The 12,725-nt window shown below is 34.4% G+C and overlaps 1 protein-coding gene across 2 annotated transcripts in view; it reads left to right on the top strand.

Annotated features, from left to right (window-relative positions):
* Window positions 1-12,725, top strand: part of mta1 (metastasis associated 1) — a 191,144-nt gene that overhangs the window by 137,467 nt on the left and 40,952 nt on the right. For both annotated transcript variants that reach the window (XM_061969186.2, XM_061969184.2), the window contains exon 10: window positions 6,883-6,957. In XM_061969186.2, coding sequence (XP_061825170.2) covers window positions 6,883-6,957 — 75 coding nt within the window. The remainder of the gene's footprint in view (window positions 1-6,882; window positions 6,958-12,725) is intronic.

Raw genomic sequence — 12,725 nt, 5'->3', positions numbered from 1 at the left:
TTGGAAATAATTTTTAATTTCCGATATTACATTTTAAAGCATTTATCGGCCGATAATATTGGCAGTCTGATATTATCGGACATCTCTACTATTAATGTTACTTTTGTTTAAAAAAAAAAAAAAAAAAATGTTTACCTTGAAAATCATTATTTATCTTGAAAATCATTTTTTACCTTGGAAAATTTTTTTACCTTGAAATTTTTTTTTTACCCTTAAAGTCATTTTTTACCTTGAAAATCATTTTTTACCTTGAAAATTTTTTTTACCTTGAAAAAATGTTTTTTACCCTGAAAATCATTTTTTACCTTGAAAATCATTTTTAATTTCCGATATTACATTTTAAAGCATTTATCGGCCGATAATATTGGCAGTCTGATATTATCAGACATCTCTACTATTAATGTTACTTTTGTTTAAAAAAAAAAAAAAAAAAATGTTTACCTTGAAAATCATTATTTATCTTGAAAATCATTTTTTACCTTGGAAATTTTTTTTACCTTGAAATTTTGTTTTTACCCTTAAAGTCATTTTTTACCTTGAAAATTTTTTTTACCTTGAAAAAATGTTTTTTACCCTGAAAATGAAAATGATTTTTTACCTTGAAAATCATTTTTAATTTCCGATATTACATTTTAAAGCATTTATCGGCCGATAATTTTGGCAGTCTGATATTATCGGACATCTCTACTATTAATGTTACTTTTGTTTAAAAAAAAAAAAATGTTTACCTTGAAAATCATTATTTATCTTGAAAATCATTTTTTACCTTGGAAAAATTTTTTACCTTGAATTTTTTTTTTTACCCTTAAAGTCATTTTTTACCTTGAAAATCATTTTTAATTTCCGATATTACATTTTAAAGCATTTATTGGCCGATAATATTGGCAGTCTGATATTATCGGACATCTCTACTATTAATGTTACTTTTGTTTAAAAAAAAAAAAAATGTTACCTTGAAAATCATTTTTTACCTTGAAAATCATTTTTTTACCTTGGAAAAAATTTTTACCTTGAAAATTTTTTTTTTTACCCTTAGTCATTTTTTACCTTAAATTTCTTTTACCTTGAAAAAATGTTTTTTACCCTGAAAATAATTTTTTACCTTGGAAATAATTTTTAATTTCCGATATTACATTTTAAAGCATTTATCGGCCGATAATATTGGCAGTCTGATATTATCGGACATCTCTACTATTAATGTTACTTTTGTTTAAAAAAAAATAAAAAAAAATGTTTACCTTGAAAATCATTATTTATCTTGAAAATCATTTTTTACCTTGGAAATTTTTTTTACCTTGAAATTTTGTTTTTACCTAAAGTCATTTTTTACCTTGAAATTTTTTTTTACCTTGAAAAAATGTTTTTTACCCTGAAAATGAAAATGATTTTTTACCTTGAAAATCATTTTTAATTTCCGATATTACATTTTAAAGCATTTATCGGCCGATAATTTTGGCAGTCTGATATTATCGGACATCTCTACTATTAATGTTACTTTTGTTTAAAAAAAAAAAAATGTTTACCTTGAAAATCATTATTTATCTTGAAAATCATTTTTTACCTTGGAAAAATTTTTTACCTTGAAATTTTTTTTTTACCCTTAAAGTCATTTTTTACCTTGAAAATCATTTTTAATTTCCGATATTACATTTTAAAGCATTTATCGGCCGATAATATTGGCAGTCTGATATTATCGGACATCTCTACTATTAATGTTACTTTTGTTTAAAAAAAAAAAAAAAATGTTTACCTTGAAAATCATTATTTATCTTGAAAATCATTATTTATCTTGAAAATCATTTTTTACCTTGAAATTTTTTTTTTTACGCTTAGTCATTTTTTACCTTGAAAATTTTTTTTACTTTGAAAAAATGTTTTTTACCCTGAAAATCATTTTTTACCTTGAAAATCATTTTTAATTTCCGATATTACATTTTAAAGCATTTATCGGCCGATAATATTGGCAGTCTGATATTATCGGACATCTCTACTATTAATGTTACTTTTGTTTAAAAAAAAAAAAAAATGTTACCTTGAAAATCATTTTTTACCTTGAAAATCATTTTTTTACCTTGGAAAAAAATTTTACCTTGAAAATTTTTTTTTTTACCCTTAGTCATTTTTTACCTTAAATTTCTTTTACCTTGAAAAAATGTTTTTTACCCTGAAAATAATTTTTTACCTTGGAAATAATTTTTAATTTCCGATATTACATTTTAAAGCATTTATCGGCCGATAATATTGGCAGTCTGATATTATCGGACATCTCTACTATTAATGTTACTTTTGTTTAAAAAAAAAAAAAAAAAAATGTTTACCTTGAAAATCATTATTTATCTTGAAAATCATTTTTTACCTTGGAAAATTTTTTTACCTTGAAATTTTTTTTTTACCCTTAAAGTCATTTTTTACCTTGAAAATCATTTTTTACCTTGAAAATTTTTTTTACCTTGAAAAAATGTTTTTTACCCTGAAAATCATTTTTTACCTTGAAAATCATTTTTAATTTCCGATATTACATTTTAAAGCATTTATCGGCCGATAATATTGGCAGTCTGATATTATCAGACATCTCTACTATTAATGTTACTTTTGTTTAAAAAAAAAAAAAAAAAAATGTTTACCTTGAAAATCATTATTTATCTTGAAAATCATTTTTTACCTTGGAAATTTTTTTTACCTTGAAATTTTGTTTTTACCCTTAAAGTCATTTTTTACCTTGAAAATTTTTTTTACCTTGAAAAAATGTTTTTTACCCTGAAAATGAAAATGATTTTTTACCTTGAAAATCATTTTTAATTTCCGATATTACATTTTAAAGCATTTATCGGCCGATAATTTTGGCAGTCTGATATTATCGGACATCTCTACTATTAATGTTACTTTTGTTTAAAAAAAAAAAAATGTTTACCTTGAAAATCATTATTTATCTTGAAAATCATTTTTTACCTTGGAAAAATTTTTTACCTTGAATTTTTTTTTTTACCCTTAAAGTCATTTTTTACCTTGAAAATCATTTTTAATTTCCGATATTACATTTTAAAGCATTTATTGGCCGATAATATTGGCAGTCTGATATTATCGGACATCTCTACTATTAATGTTACTTTTGTTTAAAAAAAAAAAAAATGTTACCTTGAAAATCATTTTTTACCTTGAAAATCATTTTTTTACCTTGGAAAAAATTTTTACCTTGAAAATTTTTTTTTTTACCCTTAGTCATTTTTTACCTTAAATTTCTTTTACCTTGAAAAAATGTTTTTTACCCTGAAAATAATTTTTTACCTTGGAAATAATTTTTAATTTCCGATATTACATTTTAAAGCATTTATCGGCCGATAATATTGGCAGTCTGATATTATCGGACATCTCTACTATTAATGTTACTTTTGTTTAAAAAAAAATAAAAAAAAATGTTTACCTTGAAAATCATTATTTATCTTGAAAATCATTTTTTACCTTGGAAATTTTTTTTACCTTGAAATTTTGTTTTTACCTAAAGTCATTTTTTACCTTGAAATTTTTTTTTACCTTGAAAAAATGTTTTTTACCCTGAAAATGAAAATGATTTTTTACCTTGAAAATCATTTTTAATTTCCGATATTACATTTTAAAGCATTTATCGGCCGATAATTTTGGCAGTCTGATATTATCGGACATCTCTACTATTAATGTTACTTTTGTTTAAAAAAAAAAAAATGTTTACCTTGAAAATCATTATTTATCTTGAAAATCATTTTTTACCTTGGAAAAAATTTTTACCTTGAAATTTTTTTTTTACCCTTAAAGTCATTTTTTACCTTGAAAATCATTTTTAATTTCCGATATTACATTTTAAAGCATTTATCGGCCGATAATATTGGCAGTCTGATATTATCGGACATCTCTACTATTAATGTTACTTTTGTTTAAAAAAAAAAAAAAAATGTTTACCTTGAAAATCATTATTTATCTTGAAAATCATTATTTATCTTGAAAATCATTTTTTACCTTGAAATTTTTTTTTTTACGCTTAGTCATTTTTTACCTTGAAAATTTTTTTTACTTTGAAAAAATGTTTTTTACCCTGAAAATCATTTTTTACCTTGAAAATCATTTTTAATTTCCGATATTACATTTTAAAGCATTTATCGGCCGATAATATTGGCAGTCTGATATTATCAAACATCTCTACTATTAATGTTACTTTTGTTTAAAAAAAAAAAATGTTTACCTTGAAAATCATTATTTATCTTGAAAATCATTTTTTACCTTGGAAATTTTTTTTACCTTGAAATTTTTTTTTTACCCTTAAAGTCATTTTTTACCTTAAAATTTTTTTTTACCTTGAAAAAATGTTTTTTACCCCGAAAATAATTTTTTACCTTGGAAACAATTTTTAATTTCCGATATTACATTTTAAAGCATTTATCGGCCAATAATATTGGCAGTCTGATATTATCGGACATCTCTACTATTAATGTTACTTTTGTTTAAAAAAAAAAAAAAATGTTTACCTTGAAAATAATTTTTTACCTTGAAAATCATTTTTTTCCTTGGAAATTTTTTTTACCTTAAAATTTTTTTTTTACCTTGAAAAAATGTTTTTTACCCTGAAAATAATTTTTTACCTTGGAAATAATTTTTAATTTCCGATATTACATTTTAAAGCATTTATCGGCCGATAATATTGGCAGTCTGATATTATCGGACATTTCTACTATTAATGTTACTTTGTTTAAAACATGCAGAAACGTAAGCCTTCCTTTTACGTGTTTCGATTTTTGAGGACGCTGTAATGTAACTACAAAACGGAACTAAAGTGTGCTGCCCAGTCAGAATTGATTGCGCACCACGGGCTAGCGTGTGTCGTGTTACAGCTTAGCATCGCAGCTGCAGCGGAGAAAACTTAACTAAAGCCCGCAGCAAAGCCGAATGACTTGCATAAAGTGGCTAAGTGCAGGTTTAAACCATTTTTGGCTCCAGAACGATCAATTTAATGCACGCTTGAAGCCGGTGGATGGAAACAATTTGGATTAGGACCCGGATGTGGAGCCATCAAGGAGGGAAGCGTTGGTAAACATTGCAGTGAAAGTGAATGGAACGCTAATGTGAAAGTCAAAATCGGGGATTAGTCTGTGTCAGAGGTGGGTAGTAACGCGCTACATTTACTCCGTTACATCTACTTGAGTAACTTTTGGGATAAATTGTACTTCTAAGAGTAGTTTTAATGCAACATACTTTTACTTTTACTTGAGTATATTTATAGAGAAGAAACGCTACTTTTACTCCGCTATTTTTATCTACATTCAGCTCGCTACTCGCTACTAATTTTTATCGATCTGTTAATGCACGCTTTGTTTGTTTTGGTCTGTCAGACAGACCTTCATAGTGCCTGCGTTTCAACAAATACAGTCACTGGTGATGTTCACTCCGTTCCACCAATCAGATGCAGTCACTGGTGACGTTGGACCAATCAAACAGAGCCAGGCGGTCACATGACCTGACTTAAACAAGTTGAAAAACTTATTGGGGTGTTACCATTTAGTGGTCAATTGTACGGAATATGTACTGTACTGTGCAATCTACTAATAAAAGTTCCAATCAATCAATCAAAAGTGTGAAGGAAAAAAGACCATTTTTTATTTCAACCGTACATCGCGTCAAAAGCCTAAAGACTGACTGCACAGTTCCTGTCTTCACAATAAAAGTGCCGCTCCATCGCGCCTGCGCTTTCAAAACAAGAGTCTCCGAAAGCCAGCGCAAACAAGCTAGCCAGCTACGGAGTTTGCCGCCAATGTATTTCTTGTAAAGTGTATAAAAACGAATATGGAAGCTGGACAAATAAGATGCCAAAAACCAACCACTTTCATGTGGTATTAGACAGAAAGGAGGAACTTTTTCTCTCCTCCATTTGAAAACGTGGACGCTATCAGCACTACTGTCTGATTCCAATCAATGCAAGTCATCAGAATCAGGTAATACACCAACTTATATTCTTGTCTTCATGAAAGAAAGGAATCTATATGTGTTAAACATGCATGTATATTCATTAAAACACCTTTAACATGTAAACAAAAACGACAAAATAAATAAATATAAATTATATACTGTATATATATATGTGTGTATATATATATATATATATATATATATATATATATGTGTGTGTATGTTATATATATATATATATATATATATATATATATATATATATATATATATATATATATATATATATATGATATGTGTGTGTATGTTACTCATCAGTTACTCAGTACTTGAGTAGTTTTTTCACAACATACTTTTTACTTTTACTTAAGTAAATATTTGGGTGACTACTCCTTACTTTTACTTGAGTAATAAATCTCTAAAGTAACAGTACTCTTACTTGAGTACAATTTCTGGCTACTCTACCCACCTCTGGTCTGTGTCAGAAAAATGCTGAAACGCCACGAACAATTGCACAACTATTAAGTATCAACTTAAGGAGTGTTTTGTGGTTAAATTGGCGCCAATTGCCGAAAGATATCAATGAGATATACTCGTGAAATTAGTATTACACTGTGGTAGTAGTGTACTCACAGCAGTAAAACTATAAAAAAAACTGAATCCTCCGATTATTTTTTTATTTTTTAATCCAATAATTTTAGGTCAGCTTCTCATGCCTCATTTTTTGATCTGTTGGTGACCATAACAAAAAAAACCATAGTTCAGACGTTATGTGCACCACTGTTCCACCTGGTGGCTGCTTGTGGTCAGTGCCACACACACCTCACTCCTAAGACTGTTGAGTAGATGCATATTTGACTTTTTCACACCAAACTAAGTCATTTTAAATTCTTTGTTGGAAGATTTTGTAAATGGTTATTATTTACTTCCTCTCTTCCTCCCCCCCCCCAGTTGCCGTGGAAGTCCTTGACCAGTATCATTGAGTATTACTACATGTGGAAGACCACCGACAGATATGTGCAGCAGGTAAAAACATCATCTTTTCATGTGTGATTGTTGCAAAAGGTTCCTTGAAGCAGAAACATTTAGTATTTTTATTACCCTGGGACCACCATTTAGTTAAGTGTGTCGTTTGTTACTTTTCATACAAAACAATACAAATTCATTGAAATTGATAAATCAATATTGTTCATTTAAGGACACTTATTACAAATGACTAGCCTGTGTGCTACACTCTTAGAAATAAAAGTGCTAAGCAGAACCATATATGGTTCTTCGGCTCGTCCTCATAGGAGAACCCTTTTTGGCTCCAGGTAGAACCTTTTTATAAAGGTTCCACCTGGAACCCTTTTGGAGGGTTCTACCTAGAACTGTGTGTGTAAGGTTCCACTCAGAACCCCCCATGAGAGGTTCTACAAAGAACCCACGCAGGGAGTTCCACTAAGAACCCTTTCGTATTTCAAGGGTTTCATCTAGAACCCACACAGGGAGTTCCACTAAGAACCCTTTTGTATTTCAAGACTTTCATCTAGAACCCACGCAGGGAGTTCCACTAAGAACCCTTTCGTATTTCAAGGGTTTCATCTAGAACCCACACAGAGAGTTCCACTAAGAACCCTTTTGTATTTCAAGACTTTCATCTAGAACCCACGTAGGGAGTTCCACTAAGAACCCTTTTGTATTTCAAGACTTTCATCTAGAACCCACACAGGGAGTTCCACTAAGAACCCTTTTGTATTTCAAGACTTTCATCTAGAACCCACGCAGGGAGTTCCACTAAGAACCCTTTCGTATTTCAAGGGTTTCATCTAGAACCCACACAGGGAGTTCCACTAAGAACCCTTTTGTATTTCAAGACTTTCATCTAGAACCCACGCAGGGAGTTCCACTAAGAACCCTTTTGTATTTCAAGGGTTTCATCTAGAACCCACACAGGGAGTTCCTCTAAGAACCCTTTTCTATTTCAAGACTTTCATCTAGAACCCACGCAGGGAGTTCCACTAAGAACCCTTTCGTATTTCAAGGGTTTCATCTAGAACCCACACAGGGAGTTCCACTAAGAACCCTTTTGTATTTCAAGGGTTTCATCTAGAACCCACACAAGGAGTTCCACTAAGAACCCTTTTGTATTTCAAGACTTTCATCTAGAACCCACGCAGGGAGTTCCACTAAGAACCCTTTCGTATTTCAAGGGTTTCATCTAGAACCCACACAGGGAGTTCCACTAAGAACCCTTTCAAATTTCAAGGGTTTCATCTAGAACCCACACAGGGAGTTCCACTAAGAACCTTTTTGTATTTCAAGACTTTCATCTAGAACCCACGCAGGGAGTTCCACTAAGAACCCTTTCATGTTTCAAGGGTTTCATCTAGAACCCACACAGGGAGTTCCACTAAGAACCCTTTCGTTTGTCAAGGGTTTCATCTAGAACCTATGCAGGTAGTTCCACTAAGAACCCTTTCATGTTTCAAGGGTTTCATCTAGAACCCACACAGGGAGTTCCACTAAGAACCCTTTTGTATTTCAAGGGTTTCATCTAGAACCCACACAGGGAGTTCCATTAAGAACCCTTTTGTATTTCAAGACTTTCATCTAGAACCCACGCAGGGAGTTCCACTAAGAACCCTTTCGTATTTCAAGGGTTTCATCTAGAACCCACACAGGGAGTTCCACTAAGAACCCTTTTGTATTTCAAGACTTTCATCTAGAACCCACGCAGGGAGTTCCACTAAGAACCCTTTCGTATTTCAAGGGTTTCATCTAGAACCCACACAGGGAGTTCCACTAAGAGCCCTTTTGTATTTCAAGACTTTCATCTAGAACCCACGCAGGGAGTTCCACTAAGAACCCTTTCGTATTTCAAGGGTTTCATCTAGAACCCACACAGGGAGTTCCACTAAGAACCCTTTCGTATTTCAAGACTTTCGTCTAGAACCCACGCAGGGAGTTCCACTAAGAACCCTTTCGTATTTCAAGGGTTACATCCAGAACCCACACAGGGAGTTCCACTAAGAACCCTTTTGTATTTCAAGACTTTCATCTAGAACCCATGCAGGGAGTTCCACTAAGAACCCTTTTGTATTTCAAGACTTTCATCTAGAACCCACGCAGGGAGTTCCACTAAGAACCCTTTCGTATTTCAAGGGTTTCATCTAGAACCCACACAGGGAGTTCCACTAAGAACCCTTTTGTATTTCAAGACTTTCATCTAGAACCCACGCAGGGAGTTCCACTAAGAACCCTTTCGTATTTCAAGGGTTTCATCTAGAACCCACACAGGGAGTTCCACTAAGAACCTTTTTGTATTTCAAGACTTTCATCTAGAACCCACGCAGGGAGTTCCACTAAGAACCCTTTTGTATTTCAAGGGTTTCATCTAGAAGCCACACAGGGAGTTCCACTAAGAACCCTTTCGTATTTCAAGGGTTTCATCTAGAACCCACACAGGGAGTTCCACTAAGAACCCTTTTGTATTTCAAGACTTTCATCTAGAACCCACGCAGGGAGTTCCACTAAGAACCCTTTCGTATTTCAAGGGTTTCATCTAGAACCCACACAGGGAGTTCCACTAAGAACCCTTTCGTATTTCAAGGGTTTCATCTAGAACCCACACAGGGAGTTCCACTAAGAACCCTTTTGTATTTCAAGACTTTCATCTAGAACCCACGCAGGGAGTTCCACTAAGAACCCTTTCGTATTTCAAGGGTTTCATCTAGAACCCACACAGGGAGTTCCACTAAGAACCCTTTTGTATTTCAAGACTTTCATCTAGAACCCACGCAGGGAGTTCCACTAAGAACCCTTTCGTATTTCAAGGGTTTCATCTAGAACCCACACAGGGAGTTCCACTAAGAACCCTTTCGTTTGTCAAGGGTTTCATCTAGAACCTATGCAGGGAGTTCCACTAAGAACCCTTTTGTATTTCAAGGGTTTCATCTACAACCCACACAGGGAGTTCCACTAAGAACCCTTTCGTATTTCAAGGGTTTCATCTAGAACCCACACAGGGAGTTCCACTAAGAACCCTTTTGTATTTCAAGACTTTCATCTAGAACCCACGCAGGGAGTTCCACTAAGAACCCTTTTGTATTTCAAGGGTTTCATCTAGAACCCACACAGGGAGTTCCACTAAGAACCCTTTTGTATTTCAAGACTTTCATCTAGAACCCACGCAGGGAGTTCCACTAAGAACCCTTTCGTATTTCAAGGGTTTCATCTAGAACCCACACAGGGAGTTCCACTAAGAACCCTTTTGTATTTCAAGACTTTCATCTAGAACCCACGCAGGGAGTTCCACTAAGAACCCTTTTGTATTTCAAGGGTTTCATCTAGAACCCACACAGGGAGTTCCACTAAGAACCCTTTCGTATTTCAAGACTTTCATCTAGAACCCACGCAGGGAGTTCCACTAAGAACCCTTTCGTATTTCAAGGGTTTCATCTAGAACCCACACAGGGAGTTCCACTAGGAACCCTTTTGTATTTCAAGACTTTCATCTAGAACCCACGCAGGGAGTTCCACTAAGAACCCTTTCGTATTTCAAGGGTTTCATCTAGAACCCACACAGGGAGTTCCACTAAGAACCCTTTTGTATTTCAAGACTTTCATCTAGAACCCACGCAGGGAGTTCCACTAAGAACCCTTTCGTATTTCAAGGGTTTCATCTAGAACCCACACAGGGAGTTCCACTAAGAACCCTTTTGTATTTCAAGACTTTCATCTTGAACCCACGCAGGGAGTTCCACTAAGAACCCTTTTGTATTTCAAGGGTTTCATCTAGAACCCACACAGGGAGTTCCACTAAGAACCCTTTTGTATTTCAAGACTTTCATCTAGAACCCACGCAGGGAGTTCCACTAAGAACCCTTTCGTATTTCAAGGGTTACATCTAGAACCCACACAGGGAGTTCCACTAAGAACCCTTTTGTATTTCAAGACTTTCATCTAGAACCCACGCAGGGAGTTCCACTAAGAACCCTTTTGTATTTCAAGGGTTACATCTAGAACCCACACAGGGAGTTCCACTAAGAACCCTTTTGTATTTCAAGACTTTCATCTAGAACCCACGCAGGGAGTTCCACTAAGAACCCTTTCGTATTTCAAGGGTTACATCTAGAACCCACGCAGGGAGTTCCACTAACAACCCTTTCGTATTTCAAGGGTTTCATCTAGAACCCACGCAGGGAGTTCCACTAAGAACCCTTTCGTATTTCAAGGGTTTCATCTAGAACCCACACAGGGAGTTCCACTAAGAACCCTTTTGTATTTCAAGACTTTCATCTAGAACCCACGCAGGGAGTTCCACTAAGAACCTTTTTGTATTTCAAGGGTTTCATCTAGAACCCACACAGGGAGTTCCACTAAGAACCCTTTTGTATTTCAAGACTTTCATCTAGAACCCACGCAGGGAGTTCCACTAAGAACCCTTTCGTATTTCAAGGGTTACATCTAGAACCCACGCAGGGAAGTTCCACTAAGAACCCTTTCGTATTTCAAGGGTTTCATCTAGAACCCACACAGGAAGTTCCACTAAGAACCCTTTTGTATTTCAAGACTTTCATCTAGAACCCACGCAGGGAGTTCCACTAAGAACCCTTTTGTATTTCAAGGGTTTCGTCTAGAACCCACACAGGGAGTTCCACTAAGAACCCTTTTGTATTTCAAGACTTTCATCTAGAACCCACGCAGGGAGTTCCACTAAGAACCCTTTCGTATTTCAAGGGTTACATCTAGAACCCACGCAGGGAGTTCCACTAAGAACCCTTTCGTATTTCAAGGGTTTCATCTAGAACCCACACAGGGAGTTCCACTAAGAACCCTTTTGTATTTCGAGACTTTCATCTAGAACCCACGCAGGGAGTTCCACTAAGAACCCTTTTGTATTTCAAGACTTTCATCTAGAACCCACGCAGGGAGTTCCACTAAGAACCCTTTCGTATTTCAAGGGTTTCATCTAGAACCCACACAGGGAGTTCCACTAAGAACCCTTTTGTATTTCAAGACTTTCATCTAGAACCCACGCAGGGAGTTCCACTAAGAACCCTTTTGTATTTCAAGGGTTTCATCTAGAACCCACACAGGGAGTTCCACTAAGAACCCTTTTGTATTTCAAGACTTTCATCTAGAACCCACGCAGGGAGTTCCACTAAGAACCCTTTTGTATTTCAAGGGTTACATCTAGAACCCACACAGGGAGTTCCACTAAGAACCCTTTTGTATTTCAAGACTTTCATCTAGAACCCACACAGGGAGTTCCACTAAGAACCCTTTTGTATTTCAAGACTTTCATCTAGAACCCACGCAGGGAGTTCCACTAAGAACCCTTTCGTATTTCAAGGGTTTCATCTAGAACCCACACAGGGAGTTCCACTAAGAACCCTTTTGTATTTCAAGACTTTCATCTAGAACCCACGCAGGGAGTTCCACTAAGAACCCTTTCGTGTTTCAAGGGTTTCATCTAGAACCCACACAGGGAGTTCCACTAAGAACCCTTTTGTATTTCAATACTTTCATCTAGAACCCACGCAGGGAGTTCCACTAAGAACCCTTTCGTATTTCAAGGGTTTCATCTAGAACCCACACAGGGAGTTCCACTAAGAACCCTTTTGTATTTCAAGACTTTCATCTAGAACCCACGCAGGGAGTTCCACTAAGAACCCTTTTGTATTTCAAGGGTTTCATCTAGAACCCACACAGGGAGTTCCACTAAGAACCCTTTTGTATTTCAAGACTTTCATCTAGAACCCACGCAGGGAGTTCCACTAAGAACCCTTTTGTATTTCAAGGGTTTCATC

Source organism: Nerophis lumbriciformis, linkage group LG08, assembly GCF_033978685.3.
Source record: "Nerophis lumbriciformis linkage group LG08, RoL_Nlum_v2.1, whole genome shotgun sequence".
Taxonomy (NCBI): Eukaryota; Metazoa; Chordata; class Actinopteri; order Syngnathiformes; family Syngnathidae; genus Nerophis; species Nerophis lumbriciformis.
Note: the sequence above shows the minus strand (reverse complement) of the source record. Positions and strands in the feature narration are given on the sequence as shown.